This window comes from Rhinopithecus roxellana, chromosome 3 (genome assembly GCF_007565055.1).
Source record: "Rhinopithecus roxellana isolate Shanxi Qingling chromosome 3, ASM756505v1, whole genome shotgun sequence".
NCBI classification, from domain to species: Eukaryota; Metazoa; Chordata; class Mammalia; order Primates; family Cercopithecidae; genus Rhinopithecus; species Rhinopithecus roxellana.
Genome location: NC_044551.1, coordinates 102942562 through 102969549, shown reverse-complemented (window position 1 = coordinate 102969549; position 26988 = coordinate 102942562). Strand labels below are relative to the sequence as shown.

The 26988-nt window shown below is 43.1% G+C and overlaps 1 protein-coding gene across 1 annotated transcript; it reads right to left on the bottom strand.

Moving 5' to 3' along the window:
* Nucleotides 1-10707: 10707 nt before the first annotated feature.
* PPIC (peptidylprolyl isomerase C) lies at nt 10708-26617 on the bottom strand. The gene is made up of 5 exons (XM_010361408.2): nt 26404-26617; nt 16995-17108; nt 16147-16240; nt 13128-13312; nt 10708-11352 (listed from the first exon to the last, which is right to left on the bottom strand). Exons 1-5 carry the CDS (start codon nt 26518-26520, stop codon nt 11224-11226), a joined length of 639 nt encoding a protein of 212 aa, XP_010359710.2. The 5' UTR covers nt 26521-26617; the 3' UTR covers nt 10708-11223.
* Nucleotides 26618-26988: the final 371 nt, after the last annotated feature.

The window sequence follows — 26988 nt, the reverse complement described above, 5'->3', positions numbered from 1 at the left end:
TATTTGAGTTTGTCTTCTGCTCCTAAGATTTCATTGGAAACATGGTTTGTATCTGTCTATTTACACACACACACACACACATATGCACACACAAAACCTCTCACACATTCACATAGATGTTTATTTCTAATATGATAAGAGGAGGAGGAGAAATTAGAACCCTTGTAACTGTACATTGCTTGTGGAAGTGTGAAATGGTTGCAGCCTCTGTGGGAAATGGTATAACCTCTTCAAAAAATTAAGCATTGAATTGCTATGTGATTCAGCACTTCCACTTCTGGATATATACCTAAAAGAAGAAAGCAGGGACTCAAACAGCTATTTGTATAATAGTTTGGCTGTGTCCCCAACCAAATCTCATCTTGAATTGATCGTAGTTCCCATAATGACCGCAGGTTGTCAGAGGGACCTGCCGGGAGGTAATTGACTCATGGGGGCAGTTACTCCCATGCTGCTGTTCTTATGATAGTGAGTGAGTTCTCATGAGATCTGATGGTTTTATAAGGGGCTTTTCCCCCTTTTGCTTGGCACCTCTCCTTCCTGCCATCATGTGAAGAAGGATGTGTTTGCTTCCCCTTCTGCCATGATTGTAAGTTTCCTGAGGCCTCCCCAGCCATGTGGAACTGTGAGTCAATTAAACTTCTTTCCTTTATAAATTACGCAGTCTTGGGCAGTCCTTTATAGAAATGTGAGAACGGACGAATACATTTATCCATGTTCATAGCATATATTCATAGTAGCCAAAACATGGAAACAACCCAAGTGTCCAGTGATGGATGAAAGTGTAAAAGGAGATTCTGACACATGCTACAACATAGATGAACCTTGAAGACATTCAGAGACATAAGCCAGTCAAAAAAAAAAGCAAATACTGTATGATTCCATTTCTATGAAGTATCTAGAACAGTCAAATTTATAGAGACAGAAAGTGGAACTTTGGTTGACAGAGGCTGGGGGAAAAGAGGAAATGGGGAATTAGTGTTGAATAGGTTTCAGCTGGGGAAGATGAAAACGTTCTGGAGCTGGACAGTGGTGATTGTTGCTTAACAAGGTAATGTACTTAATGCCATAGCATTGTACACTAAAAATGGTTAAAATAAATTTTATGTCACGTATATTTTACCACAATAAAAACAATAAAGGCTTTTGAATGAGTGCAGGCTCAGAGAGTAAGGGTGTAGTGATCAAGTAACACTGTCTGTCATGGGTGCAGGAGAGCTTTTGGCACACATACCAGTTAGTCGTCTCACATCCCTGGCAACCTCTACAATCCTAAAACAGTAGTTCTAAATCAGAGATTGCATCAGAATCCGTTGGGATTCTGAATCAATAAATCTGGCCAGAGACCTGTCCTTGGGTAGTTAGAAACACCACTGAGTTGACTCTGATACACACCTGTATTAGTGACCACCAATTGAGGGAGATGGTTTATGACCTACCCTTTAGCCATCTCCTGGAATTATTTATTGACTTTTGTAAGTCCTTCAGAATCCAGTACCAAGAGAACATCTGTTCAACACTTGGGGGTGTTATATGAGGCCACAGAAAGAGACTCTGAAGAAGCAGGAAAGACAAATTTGGGTAGTGGTCTCAATAGATGCCCTATACATAATTGGGAAGTTGTATATTCATTCATTCACTCGTTTGTTCAATGAAATGCATTTGGGTTCCCCCACTGGATTAAGGCACTGTGTTAATTACCTAAAGAATACAGATGTAATCCTTGCTTTCTGGAATTGTTGGTCATTTACTAGGAAGGGTTTTTCCATCTTAATGAATTGGACATAAAGTTCAGTGATTAAGGCTATTTTCCTCCAGTCTCTCTGCTCCTTGCAAGTAATCATTTTCATTTTGGCTTTGTTTTGGTTTTTATCCTTGATGATAATTACAGATTTTGAATTCAGCAGTGGAAACCAGGGAAGTAGCAGGCACTAACTCAAAACCAAAATGTCTGCAACGTTTGTTTTCTGTCTGTGCAGATACATAGTGACAGACTGGATTCTGATGAGGGCGAAGGGGCATCTATTTTTGTGTGATGGGAAGGAGGGCATATTATCTATGTTAAGTCATTGGAATATACCTAATTTACTAGAAAAAAAAATTGTGTCCTAAGAGTGTGATTGTAAATCTGGTCTATAGAATGTGAACCATTTTCTGTCTTCATTACACTTAACAGTAGTTACAGCGACATCATTGGTGTCCCTAGCTACAATATTCTACGTCATTTAGATACTCCTATGTACTCCTATGTACTGAGTTTCTACTGGATGTCATACGTTGTTGGACTAGGGTTTTGCATATTTTATCACGTTAAGTTCTTTGCAGAGTAGTTTTTAGTGCCCCATTTTATTGAAGAAGAAATTGAAGATCAGAGACATTAATAAAAATAGTAGCTAACATGAGTGAATACTAATTTAGGGGCCAAGAGGCACTGGGCTAAATCATGTTCATGGACTATCTCACGGAAGCTTCACAACCTCTTTAAAGATGTGTGTATTCTTATTCCACTTTATAGTGAGAAAAAGGAAGCCTAGAGAAGTGAAATAACTTGACCAAGGATACCAGTTAATAAGGGATCTGGATTTGAATCTTTCATCTACAGAGCTTGGGCGAATCCACTCCCTAATCAATCTCACAATACAATTGTATTTATATGCTTTTTTGGAGATGGGGTCTCCCACTGTCACCCAGGCCGGAGTACAGTGTCATGATCTCGGCTCACTACAGTCTCCACCTCCTGGAAACAAGCAATCATCCCACCTCAGCATACAAAGTAGCTGGGACTACAGGCACATGCCACTACGCCCAGCTAAGAGAGAGAGAGAGAGATCTTATATATATGTTATATATATATATATATATATCTTGATTATGATATATATATATCTTGATTATGATATATATATATATCTTGATTATGATATATATATATCTTGATTATGATATATATATATCTTGATTATGATATATATCTTGATTATTATATATATATATATATATATATATATATATATATATATATATTGTATTTTCTGTAGAGACAGGGTTTCACCACGTTGCCCAGGCTAGTCTTGAACTCCTGGGCTCAAGCAATCCTCCCATCTCAGCCTACTAACGTGATGGGATTATAGTTGTGTGGCCTATGTGCAATTCTGAACCAGACATGAATGCTTAAGTCAGAAAGAACTAGTATTGCAATAGCTGCTAATATTTCCACAGTGTTATAAGTTGCAAAGTGCTTTCCCATCTCACTTGATTAAACCAAGCTCTGTGCTAACAGCAGCCTCCTCCCAGGCTCTCTGATTTCATTTTTACTGCAGTCCATTCTCGACACAATAACCAAGGTGATCTTTTTAAAATGTTGATCAGATCACATCACTTTCTTGCTCAAAGTACTCCAGTAGATTCCATTCGCACTAAGAAAAACATTTAAATTTCTGCTGCCCTCTCTAAATTCTTCCTACATTCTTCCTACAGGTGCTCACTGGCAACAGTGGCCTTTCAGTTCCTAGAACATGCCAACCTTGGTCTCCACAAGACCTTTGGACCTACCAGTCTCTGCCTGAAACCCTTTTCATCCCTCTTCAAAAGCTGACTCATTCTTACCCATTAGGTATCAGCTTAAATGTCACCTTTTCAAAGAGTTCCTCTTCAGTCACCCCATCTAAAGTAGCACCCTAGGCCCCACTCCAAACCATTATTCTATTGTTACTTCCTTCAGAGCTGCTATTACCATCTGAAGTTATCCTGTTTATTTGTGTACTTGTTACTGCCTTTCTCCTTCAAAGAATGTGAACTCCATCAGAGCAGGGGTAGCATCTGACTTGTGGACGGTTTCTCCAGTGCGAGACCCAGAGCCAGTGTTAAGAACAACTGTTGAATGGGAGAGTGGATGGCAGCCTATGTTCTGGCCCCCAGTTCAGTGCTGGCTGCAAATTCTGTAGCAGGGGTTTCAGAACTGTGCTTTGAGTAAATAACCTTGAAATCAGGACCGGCTAACATCTTCCCAGATTCCAGTTGTGATTTTTTACGTCCTCCTTGTTCTGAAAACAGTGACTGTCTATAGTTTGCTCACCAGTCTGACACAGAGTGGTTAATGGATTATGTAACTACATATATGGATGATCTCTTAAATGTTTATTCTTTTTACAAATACCTAAGCTAATTCAGTGATTACAAATCATAGCTTTGTGACACCCAGGGCAGTGGTTTTCAAAGTGTGGACTCTGGGGCCGGGCGCGGTGGCTCAAGCCTGTAATCCCAGCACTTTGGGAGGCCGAGACGGGCGGATCACGAGGTCAGGAGATTGAGACCTCCTGGCTAACACGGTGAAACCCCGTCTACTAAAAATATAAAAAACTAGCCGGGCGAGGTGGCGGGCGCCTGTAGTCCCAGCTACTCGGGAGGCTGAGGCAGGAGAATGGCATAAACCCGGGAGGCGGAGCTTGCAGTGAGCTGAGATTGCGCCGCTGCACTCCAGCCTGGGCGACAGAGCAAGACTCCATCTCAAAAACAAACAAACAAAAAAAAAAGTGTGGACTCTGAACCAGTAGCATCAGCATCACCCAAGAACTTTGTACAGCTTTTCATGCCCTATCCCAGACTTGCTGAATCAGGCAGTCTGGAAATCTGACTAGCCCTCCGGGTGATTCTGATGCACCATAAAGTTTGAGAACCACAGTCCTGGGCACTTCAAATTATTTTCATGTTGTGCATTTTAAAATGTTCAATTTCTTTTTAATTAGAAAAACAAAAAACAAAAAAACACCTCAATACTTCTAGAAGGAGCAGGCACAAAATCAAACAGAATGCCAGCATGGCTACTGCAAGAGGCCGGTGACTTTGTAGTGGGGGTTTCAGGCATGAGCCACCCTTTAAAGCAACAGTCCAGTGCTCAGCAACTCAAGCAAATATCAGGATGATTGGACAAAATAAGTAAGTTATTTTAAATGTAATAAAAAATAAAAGATACCATTCACTTAGAAATTGTCATCTTTTACACGAACTTTCATACCTATAGTAACCTTTCTTCATCACAGCAGGCAACATGGTGTTTTTCTAAAACCTTGGTATATTTCCAAATTTGACCTTGGTAAACTAGAATCCATGCCGTTATGAAACTTCCAGAATAATGTGATATTGGCTGGATAAATACTTGAACAATTGTAATTATAAAGTATGTGTTAAGTGTGATTAAGGAAATAAAGAGGTTTACTTGTACATAGGTAAGATACCTAGATTTGGGCAGGCCAGGGCCCTTCTCTGAGATAGTGACATTGAAGTTGAGACCTAAAGAATATAGGAGTAATTAGCCAGGAAAAGCAAAGGGGAAAGGGAAGGGTGTTGCAGGGACATCAGCAAGTTACAAAGCCCCAAATCAGAATACAGCTTCAGTCAAGGTCCTGAAGGAAAGTCAGTGAGCCTGGAGGATAATGAAGAGCTGGGGCTAGCAGAGAGCACCTCGCACAAGGCTTGGAGCCATTTCAGGAGTTCTGAAGTCTTTTTAAGAGAGGCTGTCCTTCAAGCAGACATGGTTAAGTCAAGTCTGGAGTTTCTCTGCTCCAGGCTGACCAGTTCTTCCTCCTTTACTCTGGACATTTTGTCAGAGTGCAGCTCCTGGTGTCCAGAAAAGGCACCAGAAGCAGGCTTGTCTTTTAAGACCAGAGAAGAAAAAGGGTCATTTTCATATAGAGATATCTGGATCCTGGAAATAGATGCAGGATATCTATAACAGGACATAATGTTACCACCTCAGACAAATGGCGACTGTAGTTTTAACAACGCTTTGAAGGCCCACCGTGCTCCAGGAAGAAAGTCCTTCACATGCTCTGAAAAGTTAATGGGGGTGGAAAGGTACCTGACTGCTAATAAAACTTTAAAAGTGGGTAATAGAAGGGGTTTTGGTAAGTTGGGTCCTCCAAATCCTCCAAATCTGTGAATCCTCTGCATCCTAATCTAACTAGGGTGGGAATTTTTTGTTTGTTTTGTTTTTTTGAGACTGAGTCTCACTCTGTTGCCCAGGCTGGAGTGCAGTGGCACAATCTCGGCTCACTGCAACCTCCACCTCCTGGGTTCAAGTGATTCTCCTGCCTCAGCCTCTCGAGTACCTGGGACTACAGGTGCCCGCCACCATGCCCAGCTAATTTTTGTATTTTTAGTAGAGATGGGGTTTCACCATATTGGCCAGGCTGGTCTCGAACTCCTGACCTTGTGATCCGTCCACCTCGGCCTCCCAAAGTGCTGGGACTACAGGCATGAGCCACAGCACCCAGCCTAGGGTGGGATTTTAAAATTAATTTTGTATTAACTCTTAGTATTTGTCAGATGGTCTTTTTTTCTGAATTGATTCCTGGTACTAGTCACTCCAATTCTGCATCAATACTAGTTGTTTTTCCACCACTCTAGAATGTCAGTAACACTAGCAAACCTTGGAGGAACTTATGTTATATCACACCTAAAACTTACTCTTGGCCAAAATCTTAAATCCACAAGATGAATTACAGACTTAAGTAAAAGCCGTTATGTACTTAATGGCACCACAATTTTCCATTACAAATACTGTTTTTAATTCTTCCTTAATTTGAAAAAAAAAAAAAAAGTGCCTTGAAGGGGCTTTGAATTTCTAAGGTTTCTAGATCAAAGATTTCTTCAGCTCTCTGGATTATAGGAATGTTGAAAAACAAAAACAAATCATTTTCCTGCTGTAAAATCCTTGCCATATTTTTGTCTTTATGTAATTCAAAACGGCTGAGCTGAGAAATGAGGTTGGTGAGTCCTGTTCAAAACCTAAAAATTCATCAGAAATAAAGTAATTGATAATTCCAAAAGTGTCATTCCAACTAATTGACCCAAAAGTAAATTGTACTGAACTCTTATTTGATGATCCAGAAAATTGCTAAAGAGCACTTGTAAGAGAACAAAATAAATTATGGCTAAGAATATCAAAATATTTTAAAGTGTTGATTAAAGTGATTCAAGACTAAATTATAATAATTTGGGCTTGGTGGCGGTGTCCAGTGTAAATTTTCCTCTGATTCCACATCCGCCCACAACTATAAATGTTTCTTTTTAGTAACATGATCTGCAAAACAGTGAACTATTTATTTCAAAAGCTTTTGCAGAAAACATTAGACTATAAAAAGTAACAGTTCCTATTTTCATAGTCATCAGTTTGCTCATGGTTTCTGTATGAGGCCTGACTCTTGGTGTACAAGAAATAAACTGTTTTTAGCAGGGGTATGTCCTTAGCTCTTGGTCATCTGGCGTGATAGATAACATGATAATTTACCACTGGTGCACTAGTGGGCTCAGAATTTCAGCACTTCCCAAATGAAGCACTTTTTGCCTTGTCACTAGAGAGAAGTCATGTATGCTCACAGTAGTGGAAAACCTAGATGGCATGTGTAGTGTAAAGCACATGTCCTTCTGCATGGGGGAGAGTGGTGGCTATGTGCTCTTGGACATTGAGATGTAAAGCACTTTTGCATGTACAAGAGGTCATTTGTTTCCAATTTTTCCTCCATGTTATCTTTATTTAAAATTAAAAAATTATTTTCTTTTTCTAATTATTAAAAAGAAATGCACGCTAGAGAAAAATTAAAAACCGAAAAAAGTAAAAATATAGTTTTAAAATCCCACCATTTGCATTTACGTATGTGAATTTGCATTTTGTTGTATTTGCTTTATGAGAATGTTTACATAATTGAGATCATGCTGCATACAGAATTTCTTTTTCTTTAAAACAATCATTTTCTCATGTTACTCTGAGTTCTCTAACATCAGTCTTAATGAATGCATACTATTCTATTATGAGATGTGTGCTTTACAATCATTTTGGGACATTGAAGTTGCTCCCAGTATTTTGCTATCATAAATATTCTGTAATTCACATCTTTACACATAAAAAATTTTCAATATTGCTATATTTGGTAAAGACTTTAGGTTGCAAGTCAAAGGAAATCAGTTTGCCTTGGCTTAAGAAAAAGGAAAATGTATTAGTTTACAGAGCGAAAAGCTAAGTGTGGATTAGCTTTGGGCACAGCTGGACACAGCAGCTAAATGATGTTTTCGGAACCTTTCTGTCTTCTGGGCCACTTCCTTCTGTGCTGACTGCGCTCTTAGGCCTGTTCCTTTATATTCTCTTTCAGAAAGACGGCAGCTCTTTCCCAATCATTCCGAAAGTCCAATGATGGCTCATTCACATGACTGAGGTCCAGCACCTAGGCCTGAGCCAGTCACTGGAGCCAGGGCAAGGGAATGTTCTGGATGGCCAACAGGACAGCCCTGCTCCCTCTCCCACCTCCCTTGCTCTGTTCATCTGGCCCCTTTGCTGTTTCCTGAACCCACCCAGCCTGCCCATCACTGATGACCACTGTTCTTGTCCCCTCTGCCTTCACACAGTTCCCCCACTGTCCCCACGGCTTGGTGCTCCCTCACTTCCTTCAGTCCCCACTGACCACCCCCTCACTGTCTATTCGCTTTCCCTGACTTCACTGACTTATTGCTCCCTGATGTTGTGTTATATATTCATGTAGTATAATTTGTCACTTTCACAGGAACCACAGGGGTGACACTATTTATTTGCAGCTCTATCCCAGCCTATAATATTGATAATATTTATCAAGTGAGTTAATTAATGAGTCTGCCAGGCCAGGTGTGTACCCATCTGTAGGGTCAGCCCACCCTAAGGACTAGAGATGGGTGAGGGAAGGATGTGATTTCTCAAAAGAAAAATAAGAAATTGGGCAGCCATCACCAGAGCAAGCAGACTAAATGCCGGGCTGACCGAAACACTCATGTCCCTTACAATTTTGGATCACTTTCTAAAGCCAATCCCAGGAGTGAGAAATTCCAAGGTTATGAATGTTTGGGTTTCCTGATAAGGACTGCTTCCACTTTTAGCCCCGCTATAAAAATTCTCCTTATAGCAGATAAAATAATAATTCTTAGACACAGATCATCACATCATGCCCCTCCCCATCTTCAAACAGATAACCTTTCCGTGTACCATGACCAAAGACACACCTTGGCACCCAGGCCCAAACTGGTCCAGTTTCAGCCTCACCTCTGACCGCGCCCCCATCCCGCTCCCCTTTTCGCACCAGGCCCTAACACACTGGTTTTCTCTTCTGCCCTGGAATTCCCTCATCCTTATCTTGAGACCTTCATATTTTCTCTTCCTTTCTCCTGGAAGGCCCTTCTTGCTGCTTCCTACCTTCAGACCTTAGCACAAATGCCATCCCTCAAGAGGCCGAAGAGAACCAAGAGGGGCCCAAGAGGCCTCGCACTCCGAAGATGCTTCTCTCCCAGCCTCTGCAGCAGACATGGACATATATATATGTATAAATATATATATATATATATTTTTTTTTCACAGCACTCATCACCCTTTATGTTTGTTTCCTTGTTTATTCTCTGTCTTCCCCCACTAGACTGTAAGCCCCATGAGGCCCTGTTCTGTCCATTGTTGTATCCCCAAAAGTCAAACTGGTACCTGGCAGATCAAAGACCCTCAAAAAGTATTTGTTGGAAAAAAATTAACAAATTGCTCTCCAAGAGTGTTGTAGCAATTTGCGAATCAGCAGTGGGAATACTCAATTCATCTCTCATTGAGGCAATTTTCTTACTATACAACTAGAGATGGATCCTCACAGCATGAGTCCTGGATGAGAAGCAATGGCACTGTTTTCTGACAGACAACACTTCCCATCTGAACAGAGATCAAGCACACTCTATTATAGCCAGGTATGTTATGACAAGGCCCCAGCAGAATGTCACTTTCCCATTAGTTATTTTTTTTAAAAAAGATAGGGTCTTGCTATGTTGCCCAGGCTGGAGTGCAGTGGCAATTCACAGGTATAATCCCACTACTGACCAGCACAGAAGTTTTGACCTGCTGTTTCCAACCTGGGCCAGTTCACCCCTCCTTAGGCAACCTGGTGGTCCCATGCTCCCCGGTGGCCACCATATTGATGCCAAACAGTACAGATACCCAATCAGTATAGCTCACTATAGCCCCAAATTCCTGGGCTTAAGCAGTCATCCCACCTCAGCCTCTTCAGTAGCTGGGACTACAGACATGTGCCACCACACCTGGCCTCATCTAGTTTAAATATAGCCTGAGTCAGTGTTGTTGTTGTTGTTGTTTGAGACAGGGTCTCACCCTGTTGCCTGGGGCAATCACAGCTCACTGCAGCCTTGACCTCCTGGACTCAAGTGATCCTCCCACCTCAGCCTCCTGAGTAACTGGAACTATAGATGTGCACCAACATGACCAGCTAATTTTAGTTTTTGTAGAGACAGGGTCTCACTGTTGTTGCCCAGGCTGGTCTCAAACTCCTGGGCTCGAGCAATTCTCCTGTCTCAGCCTCCCAAAGTGCTGGGATTACAGGCATGAGCCACCATCCCCAGACCTTATAGCCTGAGTCTTAATCCCTTTATGTAAGTAACAAAAAATATTCCTATTGCAACTGAGCTCAAGATAACTTTCTAAAAATGTTACACTGAATAACAATAAGTAAATAATCAGCTTAAGTATATGAGATGTGGATGGGCATAATTTCTGAGTTATCTAATTGTGTTTGTAGTTTGATTTATAAAATCTTTCTAATCTGTTCATTGTTAATGCTAGATTGTGTGTATTTTTGTATATTTTTTAAAGAACTTTACATTTTTAAAAAGTCTTGCAAAAAGAGTTGATCTATGTAAAAAAGTATTTAATATAAAGAATAGCTGAGCACCTTTTTGTTAGGAAGAAATCCCTATGACATATCTCAGATTACACTAGTCAAATTTCCCTTTACCTGAATTTCTGTTTGGATACAAAATAATAAACTCAATATCCTCATCTGTTTCAGACAAATCTTCAGCATTACCCAATATGGGGATCATAATGAATTCAGAAGAAAACATTATTGCATTAAAAAAATAGCCAATTCAAATTTTTTTTACTTTAAAAATAGCACCACTTGAGGAAGGGTATATATTTAAGTTGAAAGTCCCTAAGCAGTTGGTTTACTAAAGTTCAAGCAAACTAAAGGCTGATGGTTTGATTTTTATAACTTTCCTGTGATCTGGGATAGAAAATAAAAAGAAAGTAAAAAAGTAAAAAAAACAAAACAAAGCAAATAATTGAAAGACAACACCACACACACACACACACACACACACACACACACACACACACACCCCGCCAAAGCATGTCCTTGTTTTCTGCCAGTTGCGTCACCAGTCAGCAACCTCAACCACAAAAGGTGTTTTCACATCTATCTTGCCACTGTTGACGATTGAGCAGTTGGTGAGTGGACGGTCGTGCCCATCAGTTGCTTGGAGCTCTATGGAGTGCACCACTGTCTGGTGAGGGAAAAGTAGACACGTGGTTTAATTCTGACCAGCAGCTATAGCAATCCAAAGGTTAAACCAAAGCCAACTCCAAAAGCCCAAGTGGGAAGGAAATAAGGTTTGTTTGTTTGTTTTTTATGACTACTAAGATCACGCACGCTAACTGTAGAAAACTTAGAATATTTAGAAAATATACACATCACATAATAAAATTCACCCATGACCTTCTTACTCAGAGACCACACTGGTATATTTCCTCACTTCTTTTTAAATATGCATTTTATATTCTAAAAAAGTAGATATTTTGTAAACACCCAGCTCTAGTAAAAGGCATTTCCATTCACCTGGTATAAGCCAGCGTAACAGTTAACATGAAGTCTGAGTCAGTTTCAGCTTCATCCTATAATAGGTCTTCACATGTATGGGCCAGAAAGCAGATTCAGAAATGGACCTAGTTCTAGGTTTGTCCATTTAAAGGCGACCCAAGTCATTAACGTATAAGTTGAGCCCAATACTAATGTAACCAGCCCCCTACACTGCTGTGAACGCACCTTTCTCTACCCTGGAAGCCTTCACAAGCCCAGTAGTACCGTAGTTCACACTGAAGGAAGTTAGGACTGGTCGAGGACCAAGAAAGTAGGTTTTTGGTGGGTTTCCCAAACAGTGTTGAGGCTACTAGCTCAGTTCCCAAACTTGTATTGGATAGAATCAGAAGAGCAGGTAGTTGTGAAGGAACTGCGGCGAGCAAGCCTGGTTTATTTACATTTGGATGAGGGAGGCAGAATAAGTCACATGGAAACAAAATAAAATGAAACTTAGAAGAGGGCAAGGGAGACAAGGATGGTCCAGGCCTGGGGTGGGCAGACTTTAAAGTAACCAGTTTAGGAGCTGAGAGAGCTACTTTAGGCATCCGTGAGGCAGAAATGTTGAGAAACAGAGGGAAGGAGGGTGTTACGAAGTGTTCCTATGGGTTGTGAATTGGACTGCTTTGACATTCTCTGAGACCCAACAGTATAGATTCAAATGCTCTTCGTTAATTTTTGGTTGCTGTACCGTGTCTCTGTGAATGTGACTGGGGTGTCTGAGCTGAACCAGATGGGATTCTGGGGTTGTTTTGTTTTGCTTTGTTTTTAACTATTTTATTTTTAACTCTGGTAAGAAACACATAACATAAAATGTGCCATCTTACTCATTTGTAAGTGCACAGTGCAGTGGTGTTGAGTATATTTACACTATTGTGCAACAAATATCCAGAATTTTTCATCTTGCAAAACTGAAAGCCTATACCTATTAAATACAACATCCCATTTACCCCTATCCCCAGCCCCTGGCAACTACCATTCTACTTTTTGTTTCTATCAATGTGACCACTTTATATATTTTATATAAATGAAATCATACAGTATTTGTCTTCCTATGACTAGTTTATTTCACTTAGCATAATGTCCTCAGAATATCTTTCCTTTTGAAGACTGAATAATATCCCATTGTGTGTATATATGGGGTCCTGGTATATATTGGTTCCATTAAAAAGGGCTTTACATTTATATCGAGTAGTAAAATAAATCAACTTAAGTCCTTAATTTCTCCTTGTCAAGTCCCTAGCTGCTGCACCAATGACCCTAATAATTAAAATGCCATACCATATATAATTTATTCACCTTTGAAGAGGCCAGTCAGCTATATAATGGATCTCTAACAAGCATATTTTAAGATTAAAATAAATCATTGAAAGTACTCTCAATAAAAATATGAAGCTTTGAAAGGAAAAAAATGTATCAATTTACCATCCCATCGATGACTTTTCCAAATACCACATGTTTGCCGTCCAACCAGGTGGGCTTGGTCAAGGTGATAAAGAACTGAGAGCCATTGGTGTCAGGCCCAGCATTGGCCATACTGACCCACCCAATGCCATAGTGCTTCAGCTTGAAGTTCTCATCTGGAAATGTCTCACCATAGATGCTCACACCTGAGACAAAACAAGGAAGAGAGACAACAGATGTCTTCCAAAAGTCAACTCTTCAAAGGGAAACATAAGGCCTTAGAGGAATCAGTTATTAGAACCCCATAGGAGGTAGGGATGGGGAATACATGTTCAAACATAAGGAGAAGTGAAGGAGGGAATAAAATTAACTCCTTAAGGAAGCAGGGCACTAGGGCCTAAAATGACCAAAGAAAGCCTTAAATATGGCACAGGATGGCAGGATGCTCTCTGGCCTCAAACCAAGGGCCAAACCTTGATCAAGCAGGACCATGATTTCGTTCTGAAGTGAGAAGGAACTGAAGGTCAGGAAAACATCCTAAAGCCAGATGACAAGGTGTGTGAGCCATCCTAGTGGCTGTGTATCTGTTTCCTGAGGCTGAAAGCTCAGGACAGTCCTGTGACTTATCCAGGATTGGGTATTACTCAGCACCCAACCAGGATGCACCAAGCATTCAATATACACCCACAGTGAATTCTCATAACAGCCCTGAAGAGTAGGTATTCTCTGTCCTATTTTACAGTGGGAAACAGAGGTTACAAAATTTGAAAATAGCAGAGCAGAATTTGAACATCTGACTTTCTGACTCTAAAGGTGGTGGTTTTTCTTGCCTCAGCACCAAGAACAATAGCAGCTGATCTGGAAGTTGTTGGTCACAGCAACTTCAGGACCCATCAGGACCCAGAGGATGATGGCAATTGGGAGCACCCAGTGGTCATCCTTGAACAGGAGAACCAAAGCAAGGCAGGAGGTCTGGAGTTCTAGCAAAGCAGCAGGCAGAGTGGAAGAACTTTATCCACAAACCATGAGAAGGATCTGACCATCCTCCAACACCTCAAGGGTCTGCCAGGCCCATCTCCCCTTCTGTAGGGCCCCTTATCTGTCAGTTGCCAACTTCAAAATTCTGATTCAGTTAGAAAACCCAGAAGTAGGCTGGGAGCAGTGGCTCATGACCATAATCCCAGCGCTTTGGGAGGCCGAGGCGGGCAGATCACGAGGTCAGGAGATCGAGACCATCCTGGCTAACACGGTGAAACCCCGTCTCTATTAAAAATACAAAAAAAACATCAGCCAGGCTTGGTGGTGGGTGCCTGCAATCCCAGCTACCTGGGAGGCTGAGGCAGGAGAATTGCTTGAACCTGGGAGGCAGAGGTTGTAATGAGCCAAGATCATGCCATTGCACTTCAGCCTGGGTGACAGAGTGAGACTATGTCTCAAAAGAAGAAGAAGAAGAAAAAAAAAAAAGCCCAGAAGTGGATATAAGCCAAGCAATTTATAACTGGTTGGTCAGTGACACTTGAAGTGGCCTTGTAGGAGAGTGCTCCTACAGAAGGATCTAGGCTATATTTAAATTGCCCAAAACATTGTCTCCAAAATTCAGAGAATTTTAACGCAAGACGCACACTGGGCAGGGAAAGTAGTGAGAAAAAAAAAGGTAGCAGAGAAGAGGACAGAGTGAAGCTCAGTCACCATTCCCGGTGGCGCCATTCCTATGACAGGAAGGTGGGATGCCAGCACCGAGGGCACGGGCACCAGCACCGCAGGATTTTCCAGTGAGATCCACAAGCATCCTCAGAAAATCCCATTGCCTAGGGTAACCTAAATGCCTTCCTCCACTCCAGTCTACATTCCCATACCTCTCAGCATTTTTGCAGGAACTAAAAGTAATCCTCACAAAGTGCCTGGCAAATCAAAGCACCTAATAGCAGTCATTTTTTTGTTATAAATGAACCATTGCAATAAACATAAAATTAGAAATAGTGCTTGAAAATGGCCTGTTGCTTTAAAAATAGACAACAAATATCCACTCAAACCAGTATTTGTTGAATTAAAAATCTTAAATCTAAAGTAAATTTAAACTCTTTGGAGTTACACATATAGTGTATGTTCAAGAAAAGAACTCACTATACTTTTAAGAGAAAACAGTGTATGGAGCTGGATAGCTATAATCCTCAATGAGAAACAATAAGCTGAAGGAGATCTGAAACTCTCTAAATTTAACCATTTCTACTTTATTGAACTCCAACTTTGTTTATAAGAGTCAGTTTGCATTACAATTCTGACAACTCAGCTATTGCTTTATAACTTTAAAAAATTATTGGTTCCCAGCTTTGTCCAAAGGACAGCAAATAGTAAGCTTGGGTCCTGACAAAGCCACCACCCTGTAAACTCAGACACTGGATTCAGTCCTCCTGTTCCCAAGTTACCTAAGTAGAATTTGCTTTCTCTAACCCATCATTTTAGAACAGAAAAAAGAAAACACATAGCCAGGAGTGTGAGTCACTTTTTTGCAGGTTAAACCTTAAAAGTTCTCTTGGACTTGTTTTTTTTTTTTTTTTTTGTCAATATAATGAAAGATTTTGAAAGAAGGAAGAAAGTGCACTGTGACCCTGCTGCTAACTCCAGTCTCACCCTCCTGGTGTGAGGCCCGTCTTCCACCTGCAACGCCCACCTCTGTAGCGCGCTGCCATCCCAGGGGAATGCAGCTTCACGTTCCACACCTTTTCCTTCCTACAGAAGATATTTTTCTGTATGGCTACTGACTAGTAGTCTGGTATTTTAATAACTGCAAAATGAATACATCTCGATTATGGAAAGACTATAAACACCAAAACAATCCTGCTTAAAATGAGGACGCCTCCCTCATACCTGTCGAGATGCTGCCAGATGAGTCCCCCAAACTCCATCCTTCTTAAAGAAGTAGAGTCGTCTTTACAACTGTGTTCCTTAGCTCTGGATTTCAACGAACTGGGTTCATATACTGGCTTAATCTTAGGTTTCGGTTTGGTAAATGGGCAAGGAAAAAATGCAAAGACATTACCCCCCGTGCCATCTCCAGCGGTGATGTCACCTCCTTGAATCATGAAATCCTTGATGACACGATGAAACTTGCTTCCTTTATATCCATATCCTTTCTAAAGAGATTATTTCAGTTGAATAACAAGTAACAGAGGCCATACTGAAAGATAAACTCAGTGTTGGTCTAGAAAGGACAAACTGAGAAAATTAAATAAAATGCCTACAGAAATTGATGATATCCCAGTTATGGTTTACTGAGAGAAATTTATCATTAGCTGACCAAAAAATAAATATGTAAGTAAAGTATTAATGTGAATAAGTTAAAAGAGAGCAAACCATATTTTCTTTTCTTTTCTTTTCGTTTTTTTGAGAAGGAGTCTCTCTGTTTCGCCCAGGCTGGAATGCAGTGGCGCAATCTCGGCTCACTGCAAGCTCTGCCTCTAGGGTTCAAGCCATTCTCCTGCCTCAGCCTCCCAAGTAGCTGGGACTACAGGCACCTGCCACCACGCCCGGCTAATTTTTTTTTTATTTTTTATTTTTAGTAGAGACGAGGTTTCACCGTGTTAGCCAGGATGGTCTTGATCTCCTGATCTCGTGATCTGCCCGCCTCGGCCTCCCAAAGCGCTGGGATTACAGGTGTGAGCCACTGCACCCGGCCCCATATTTTCTCTTGATGATTATTTTCTCCCAATTTCCAGAAGCCTAAGGGCACTGAGTGCCCAAATAATACATATTTCATTGGAAAATAAAGTCAAATGTGGTAAGGTTCATCTGACATACTAATTTAATACTTATTTTCTCAGAAGACATCTTTATATTTGGCTTAAAAGAAAGAAGATCCAGTTGAAAGGAAATAAAACTGAGACATACCTCTCCTGTTGCTAGAGCAACAAAATTTTCTACTGTCTTGGGCACAACTTTTCCAAAGAGGCCAATCACAATTCTGCCAACATCTTTGTCTCCAATCCTCACATCAAAGAAAACCTGTGTGCAGTGGAAAGGCAAAGTGTAAGGTTATAAGGTGGAAAAGCACAAATATAAGGTAAGCCAAAATTAAAATCTGAGAATTGATCCACATACAAAAGCCCTGCCCATCAGCATGTTATAAAGGAGCATGACATCAATTAAAGGTACTTTACAACTATTGTGTGGGTGCATCTCACTCACAAATATTCATTCAACAAACATTTATTAAACACCACCCATGGACCTGGCACTGTACCAGGTATTGAGTTTAAAGGCTGACTCAATTCTGTTAGGGTTGGCCAATAAAGTCTTCAGTAATTCTTCTCTTCCTATACCCCAGAGAAACACTGCTGCTACTTCCCATTTCCTGGCTTTATGGATGAAGATTAGAATAGAAAATGTTGCTCTCTTAGAAAGTAATGCTCTCTAATCTTGGCAGGACCAAAAAAAAAAAAAAAAAAAAAAAAAGATTGTGAGGAAACAGGCTAACCATCCAAATTTATTTTTTTGTAATTTCAAACAGTCCTAAATTTGCAGTGAATTCTCAACAGATGTCTGCCATCCAGGAGATGATGAAAATGATGAAATACAGCAGTCCTTCAAAAGGCCTGCCACTCATGTCCAAGCACAGCAAAGCACCAGGGCCCCAGCTTTCCAAAGGACAGCAGACATTAAGCTTGGGTCCTGACAAAGCCATCATCCTGTAAACTCAGACACTGAATTCAGTCCTCTTGTTCCCAAGTTACCCAAGTAGAATTTGCTTTCCCTAACCCAACATTTCAGAACAGAAAAAAGAAAACACATAGCCAGAAGTGAATGTGGGTCCTCTTTTTGCAGGTAAAACCATACAGGTGCTCTTGGACTTGTTTTTAACTGTCTCATCTGAAACAACATTATAAGCATTTTGCTTCACAAATCACTGTGCTAAGATGATTCTGACATAGAACGCTTGAAAAGGCCACAGAGTCGAAGGGCATTCTATTAGCGCGTTTAGATTATATGAACCAATTTACTGTTTGAATGGATAAAAAAAGACATTCAAGAGATGGCTTTAAAAAATATAAGAAGGGTTGTCAAGGAAAAAAGATGTCTTACAGTTTAGAAAAATTACTAAGTAAAGACTGTCAAGCTTCTGCTCAAGACAAGAGCTTCTGCCAATACATCAGTACGTCTGTCACAGGGTGATGTGATATTTAGTGTTCCATGTGGCATTTTACAATTTTTACATGGCCAAAGCAGCTAAACTTTTATTATTACTTATATAGAAGAGCTTTAGAGAATGCATGAAGGGCCCTGCCCTTGAGATGGGGCAGTGTATTAAAGGAGTGCAATTCAGCATGGCTTGGGATAGGAGGCAGCTCCAACACACCCACTAGCCTGGTCAGTGCAGAGCTGGCTTCTGACAGAAGCAGTTTCTCCAAAGGGATTTGCAAGCCAAGGTGTAAATTCAATAACCAGCAATAACGAAGCAACACCAGGAAGCCAGAGATGAAACCTTAAAGAAACATTGTACAAGACACTAGAAGACCCTTCCAGACTTTTTTCATTTTTTTTTTAACTATAGTTTATGTTCTAGGGTACATGTGCACAACATGTAAGTTTGTTACATATGTATACATGTGCCGTGTTGGTGTGCTCCACCCATTAACTCGTCATTTACATTAGGTATATCTCCTAACGTTATCCCTCCCCCGTCCCCACCTCACAACAGGCCCCGGGGTGTGATGTTCCCCTTCCTGTGTCCAAGTGTTCTCATTGTCACTTCCCACCTATGAGTGAGAACATGCAGTGTTTGGTTTTCTGTTCTTGCAATAGTTTGCTGAGAATGATGGTTTCCAGCTGCATCCATGTCCCTGCAAAGGACATGAACTTATCCTTTTTTATGGCTGTGTAGTATTCCATGGTGTATATGTGCCACATTTTCTTCATCCAGTCTATCATTGATGGACATGTGGGTTGGTTCCAAGTCTTTCCTAATGTGAATAATGCTAATAATGCTGCAATAAACATACATGTGCATGTGTCTTTATAGTAGCATGATTTATAATTGGGTATATACCCAGTAATGGGATGGCTGGGTCAAATGGTATTTCTAGTTCTAGATCCTTGAGGAATTGCCACACTGTCTTCCACAATGGTTGACCTAATTTACACTCCCACCAACAGTGTAAAAGCATTCCTATTTCTCCACATCCTCTCCAGCATCTGTTGTTTCCTAACTTTTTAATGATCACCATTCTAACTGGTGTGGAGATGGTATCTCCTTGTAGTTTTGATTTGCATTTCTCTGATGACCAGTGATGATTAACATTTTTTTCATGTGTCTGTTGGCTGCATAAATGTCTTATTTTGAGAAGTGTCTGTTCATATCCTTTGCCCACTCTTTGATGGGATTGTTTTTTTCTTGTAAATTTGTTTAAGTTCTTTGTAGATTCTGGGTATTAGCCCTTTGTCAGACGGGTAGATTGCAAAAATTTTCTCCCATTCTGCAGGCTGCCTGTTCACTCTGATGGTAGTTTCTTTTGCTGTGCAGAAACTCTTTAGTTTAATTAGATCCCATTTGTCAATTTTGGCTTTTGCTGCCGTTGCTTTTGGTATTTTAGTCATGAAGTCCTTGCCCATGCCTATGTCCTGAATGGTACTACCTAGGTTTTCTTCTAGGGTTTTTGTGGTTTTAGGTCTAACATTTGAGTCGTTAATCCATCTTGAATTAATTTTTTATAAGGCGTAAGGAAGGGATCCAGTTTCAGCTTTCTACATATGGCTAGCTAGTTTTTCCAGCACCCATTTATTAAATAGGAAATCCTTTCCCCATTTCTTGTTTTTGTCTGGTCTGTCAAAGATCAGATGGCTGTAGATGTGTGGTATTATTTCTCAGGGCTCTGTTCTGTTCCATTGGTCTATATCTCTGTTTTGGTACCAGTATCATGCTGTTTTGGTTACTGTAGCCTTGTAGTATAGATTGAAGTCAGGTAGCGTGACGCCTCCAGCTTTGTTCTTTTGGCTTAGGATTGTCTTGGCAATGCAGGCTCTTTTTTGGTTCCATATGAACTTTAAAGTAGTTTTTTCCAATTCTGTGAAGAAACTCATTGGTAGCTTAATGGGGATGGCATTGAATCTACAAGTTACTTTGGGCCAGTATGGCCATTTCCACGATATTGATTCTTCCTATCCATGAGCATGGAATGTTCTTCCATTTGTTTGTGTCCTCTTTCATTTCGTTAAGCAGTGGTTTGTAGTTCTCCTTGAAGAGGTCCTTCACATCCCTTGTAAGTTGGATTCCTAGGTATTTTATTCTCTTTGAAGCAACTGTGAATGGGAGTTCACTCATGATTTGGCTCTCTGTTTGTCTATTATTGGTGTATAAGAATGCTTGTGATTTTTGCACATTGATTTTGTATCCTGAGACTTTGCTGAAGTTGCTTATCAGCTTAAGGAGATTCTGGGCTGAGACGCTGGAGTTTTCTAAATATACAATTATGTCATCTGCAAACAGGGACAATTTGACTTGATCTTTTCCTAATCGAATATCCTTTATTTCTTTCTCCTGCCTGATTGCCCTGGCTAGAACTTCCAACACTATGTTGAATAGGACTTTTAAAATAAAGAAGAGAAAACAAAACCTGTGAATGTTTAGGAAGGAAGGGAGTAAGATCTGGGAGAGCAGCATGAGCAGATGAAGAAAAAGTACCTGTCACCCAACATAACTCTTCAGCAAAAATCACATTTTTTTTACACATAGCTTAGCACACGTATTATTATAATTTTTTCCCCAAATCGAAATATCCTTCAGCTTCATCAGTCAGCATGAGAACACATAGCAGGTTTTCCCAACTCTAATGGGAAGGATAAAATCAAATCTTATTTTGTCAACAAGTATTTATGCAAGGGTACGTAAAAGGCAATGTGAAGGCACAAACTGTATAAGAGAGTCCCTGTCCTAAGGCAGTTTAAAATAAAGAGATAGGATAGGCAAACCCAAAACCACAGTACAGGGCAGTGTGTGACAAATGTCCCCCAAACACTGTACGCCCAGGCCTGCAGGAACAGTGAGGCTAAGGAGGAAGGCTTGAAGGGAGGCAGGCCTGGGAGGAGGGGAGCCATCTCCCCAAACCAGGATGGGGGTGAGCCCTGTCTGGCAGACTTCTTTCTGGAACCAATGCATCTAGGCAGGAAATGTAGCCTGTGTGCAGAGAAGCAAAGCTGCCCTTCTGACCACAACTAGGGGTTAGAGTGGGTGGGGGGCCAGGAAAGAAGCTGCCCACCAGTTCCAGAAGGCAGAGGAGAGCTGCCGGCCTAAGCGTGAGTTTTGTTAGGCAACAGAGAGAATAGAAAGAATAGGGTCAAGCGAGGCTCTGTGAATGTTACTCAAATGGGAAGAGAAAGAGAATCTGCAGGCTCTTACACCAGTTCAAGAATAAGGTCATAATGGTCTGCACTGGGGTGGTGAAGGAAGGAATGTATGAGGGAGACGGAAAAGACATTTATTTATTTACTTATTTACTCAGACCGAATCTCATTCTGCCACCCAGGCTGGAGTGCAGTGGCACAATCTTGGCTCACTGCAACCCCTGCCTCCCAGGTTCAAGTGACTCTTGTGCCTCAGCCTCCTGAGTAGCTGGGATTACAGGTGTGCACCACCACACCCGGCTACTTTTTGTATTTTTAGTAGAGACGGGGTTTCACCATATTGGCCAGGCTGGTCTTGAACTCCTGACCTTAAGTGATCTGCCCACCTTGGCCTCCCAAAGTGCTGGGATTACAGGCATGAGCCACAGCGCCCAGCCAGAAGAGGCATTTAAACAAAGGGGCAGAAACTGGAGGAGGAGCAGGAAGGAAGAGGGAAGGAAACAAACATGACTTAGTGGTGGTCTCAGTGTGGGTAACCCACGTCATCTTATATAATTCATCCTCACTACACCTGGGAAAGGTGGGACAGGAACTATTATCACTAATTTACAAATGAGAAAAGTGGGAATGAGGGAGGTTACGTGATTTACCAAGGTTTCCCGACTATGAGTGTGAGAGCCCGAGTTTCAAGGCTGCCTCTCGCTAAATGGGTTTTTGTTAATAGGGCTCTCCTGGTTTAGCCAGGGAAACCCTAAGGAGCAGCAACAGTGTTTTTAGCTCCCCGGGGGCCAGCTAAAGGTCAGCAGAAGGAGGCAGTCAAATGTTAAATGGTTCAATGTCAAATGATACTCAAGGAGAACCTGGGCACACATATTCCTAGACAAGAGGTGAGACAGCTGCCAGCAAACGCTCTCACTCTAAACCCTCTCACCACTGGATGCATCTCCGATGTTGCTGAGTGCCTCTGGGAACAAGGCCCAGTGCTGGGCCAGGGGTGGGCTGGGGCTACAAAGCTCCTACCCTCAAGGAGCTTCAGTCCAACAGAAAACACATACATGAATGCTATAATATAATGAGAAGTCCGATTTTATAAGGTAAGTACAGATAAGGTGTCATGATAAGGGGTGGTGATTATCTGGGGAGATCAGTGTGGGCTTCCTGGGAAAGGTGATATTGGATTCCATGCTAGACTTTGGGGGTGGGCACCTCAGTCACTTGTTTTTTCCCTCAAGGCTGCCCTTGAAAGTCGTTTGGAAATTATGCAGCATTGGAGGTGGGAGGAGGTAGAGGAAGAGGGAGGAGGCACTCACACAGCCTGACCCAAACCCCTGTGGAATTAATCCTGATTCCATTTCCAAAGTAACTAGGACACACACCCAGCACATGAGCTGTGATGTGGAAGAAACTGTTCTCAAATGTAGCTCCACTACTCAATGGCCATGGAACCTTCAGCAAATTAAACTCTGAACTTCCTTTCTTCATCTGTAAAATAAATGATTCCTTTCAGGTCTGTGCTGTCACAGTAGGATTAAGAAGATAAAACACAAATAACACTAACAAGTGACTTCTGCAATCAGGGACTATGGACTATGTGCTTTACCTGCTGCTATGGTTTAGATGTTTGATCCCAATGTTGGAGGTGGGGCCTAATGTGAGGTGTTTGAGTCATGGGCGTAGATCCCTCACGAATGGCTTGGTGCCATCTCAAAAGTGAGTGGGTTCTCATTTTGTTAGTTCCCATGAGAACTGGTTTTAAAAGGAAGCTGACACCACCCCCCTCAGCTTCCTCTCTCACCACATGATCTGCACATGCCTGTTCCCTACCATCTTCTGCCATGAGTGGAAGCAGTCTGAGGCTGTCACCAGATGCCCAATCTTGAATCTTCCAGCCAACAGAATTGTGAGCTAAATAAACCTTTTTTCTTCATAAATTGCCCAGCCTCAAGTATTCTTTTATAGCAACACAAATGGACTAAGACATCTGCTTTACCTCATCTAATAGGCAAAGCCCTCCCAGGTAGGAATGATTTCTATCTCCATTTGACAGAGGAGGAAACGGAGCTGTGGACATTAGATAACTTGTCCAAGGCCATCTAACCGCAGCCTCCTGGCTACTACATGCTAATGGGCTTGCAAGCTGTAATATGTGTACAGCTGGAAGGATGGTGGCATTATTTCACACACTCCTGATGCCGGATCCTGCACAGATCCCATGGCATTGGTTCAAAAATATAGGTCAGCAAATGTAATTCTGTGGATTTGGAGCCCAATGAGCCAGAGAGGCCCCACCTGAGCCTCTATGGCTGGGGCAGGAAGCTGCCAGGCTGGCCAAGCAGCAGGATGTGTGGACAAAGGTAGTGCCACTAATGGGCCATGTGGGCAGAATAGCACCTCACACCTCTCTTATTTACAGATTCCTATTTTTAAATGAAATCAGAGGTAAACAAAAACACTGCTGGGGAAAACAATACACTAGAGCAATGGCCAATTAATGTACTTGTCTGCACTCAGAGAAATTCTTTTGAACGTCATTTCCCAGTAGATTCAGTTGTCTTTAGAAGTTCAGGAAAAAGTAATTTAACAGAGCAGATTTGTTTAAGACGCACCTACACAATTAGCTTTCAGAACTTAATGACAAATTTGTTAGGGGGAAAAAAGACATGTTAAGTAACAATTCTGAGAGTAGGGTACATGCAAACAAACTCTCCCTCAGTGACAGTGTCACAGACAAGTGTTTAGGATGCTCAAACCCTTCCCCTTCTGCAGCCACCAGCTTCCTCCTCTCTTGGCTCCATCTTCCAGTGGTTCCCAGCCCACACTGCCTGCACATCAGAATCACCAAAAACTTCTAAAAGACAGGATACTGAGCCCCACCCATACAGATTGTGATTGACTTGCTCTGAGGTGGGTCTCTGCACCAGCAGGTTTAAAAAGTTTCCCAGGTGAAACTTGTTCCCAAATATTACAGGGGATGGACTTACACTAAAAACACTTATTCATTGTTAATCTGAAATTCACATCTAAATGGGCTTCCTGTATCTTATTTGGCAAACCTATTCCTCCTATTCCCTCTCCCTCACCCCACTTTCTAAACTATCAGCAACTCCTGTTAGTTATCCCTCCAAAATCTCTTTCAAGTCCTTCCCTTGCTCCCCATTTCAATGATTACCACCCTAATCCAAGCCACCATCTGGACTCTGGCATGGTGCCCTGAATGACCTCCCAGTTCACTCTCCACTGAGTTACCACATAAATTTCTCAACAATATATACTGAGATCATGCCATTCTTGAACTCCTGACATCGTGATCCACCCACCTCGGCCTCCCAAAGTGCTGGTGTAGATTACAGGCGTGAGCCACCGCGCCCGGTCGAAATCATGCCATTCTTATGCTTAAAACCCTTAAGTGGCTCTGACTGAAGAAGAATAAATAAAATTTGAATAAGACTTCAAATTTTAAGACAAATTGCCTCAATACCCGCACGCCTACCTGCAGCCTCTAAGGCCCTGTGTGATCTCGCTGCTGCTCACGCCTCCAACCTCATCTCAAGTCACCTCTCATTCTGTGCTGAAGCCACACCATCCTCTCCACATCCTCTGAATGCAGGGAGGGCTTTCCTGTTTGAGGACCTATGCACATGCAGTTCCCTTTGCCTCCTAAATCTTCCCTGCGCTGGTTTTTCTCATTTTTCAGATATTTTTAAATGTCACCCAACGTATACTGAAGTTTATTTCCTCTAACATTTCATAATTGTGCGAATTTTATGTTTATGGCTTTATCTCCAGAGACCCTATTCAGCTCTGCGGCCTTGCACAAACCATTTCCCAAAGTTAGATACGCCTACAAGATCAAGAGGCTGGGAGTATGATCAGAGCTTCTCAAAACCATCAGGCTGTTTATCAACCCCGCCCACAGCGTGGCATGGCCTTTCTGCGACATCAGATGCTGAGCCGGACCTCCTCCTCCCCACCCCAGTCTTCCCCGTCCTCAGGTGGCGCCTGCTGTAGAGGATGTAAGCATTCTAGTCGCTGATTAGTATCATTTCCACTGACAAACCCCAGACTGATGAAGACCACTTTCAGCTGCAGCCCGCCCCCTCCGGCTTCAGTTTCCAAGACACTATTGCCAGTGGATTTTCTAGAAGTGGTGATCACGGGCACCAAATTATCCCCTCCCTCTCCCTGCACTCTCCCATTATCGTCTACCCTTGGTTAAATATGCTGAAAAAGAACTGAGGCGGAGTTAAGTACGAGGAAGCCTTAAAGATGCACTTTGTGGCAGCCCCCCGCCCCCGTCCACCGCCGTGGAGGCTGCCCCAGGTCTACAGGTGCCGCCTTCGCCCGGCCTGGCGTAGCCCACAGCCGGGGCCGCCCGCCCGCCGAAGTTGAAGTCGCACCTCCCCTTCCCGGGAGAGGACGACGGTTCCCCAAAAGAGGCGGAGGGTAGTTTCTCATCTGAACGAGGCGCTTTAACGCCTGCCCGAAGCCACCGCGGCCACAGTGGAGACCACGCGGCGGGCGGGCGGCTGCAAGCCCTGGACTCCGAGTGCCTCTCCTGTGCGGCTCCCGTCCCCACCGCATTCCTCTCGCTCCGCTCCCGAGCCCAGGCCACGCCGAAGGAAGTACTTGGGCAGTCTCCTTCCTGGAGAACTGGCCAGCCGGTTCCGGAAGCCTCTCCTACCCACACGCTGATCACCTCTGACCACCGACCCGGGACAAGAAGTCCAAGCAGCCTGCGGCGGGGCAGGCTGGCCTCAGCCTAGCCCCCCCAGGGTCTCCCTGGGAGCGCCGGCCACCCCGCACGCAAGCAGCCCCCTCCCACCCCGCCCCGCGGCCGCCTCCAGTCCCCCTGCGCCCGGGAAGCCTCCTCCTCGCCCGCCCTGACACCGAGGTCCCAGTATCCAAAGAGCCCCCAGGGCCCCGCCCGCCACAGGGGAAGTTGCTGCCCGCCGCTCTCTGTCACCTTGGCCGTCACAGAGGGGCCTCGCTTGCGGAAGCCCTCGGCCCCCGAAGAAGACACAAGCGCGCCGAACCCCACGCAAAGCAAGAGAGGTAGCAGCAGCCGAGGACCCGGGCCCATGGTGAGCGGTGGCAGCGACGCTACCGGCACGGGCGCGGCCACTGGCTCCGGGACCGCTGACGGGACTCGCGGCCGGCTGCGCCTGCGCTTTCCCAGTTGCGGGGGATGGGGATCGGGCAGTCCGGGAAGGGCGGGGACCCGGGGCGCGTTCCTCCCAAGTTCAGACTCGCGACCCGAACTCCGGACTCGGAGGAGCGCGCCCAGAGGGCGCAGCCAGGGCTCGGCCGCCGCGCCTCAGGCGGGTGCAGAGGGCGCCAGGGCCGGGAGGGAGCCCGGGTTGGCCAGGCGCGGAGCCGGGCGCGGCGGGCTAAGCTGGGAGCACTCCTGGAATTTACCGCGTAGGTGCGGATTAAACCTGGACAGGACTAGGACTCTCGGGCCTCCGCGTCCGCCTGGCAGCTAGCGTTCCGCGGGACTGGGAACTCTGCGGCCGGTCCCGGTCTGATTGCTGCCGCCCTGGGAGCAGCC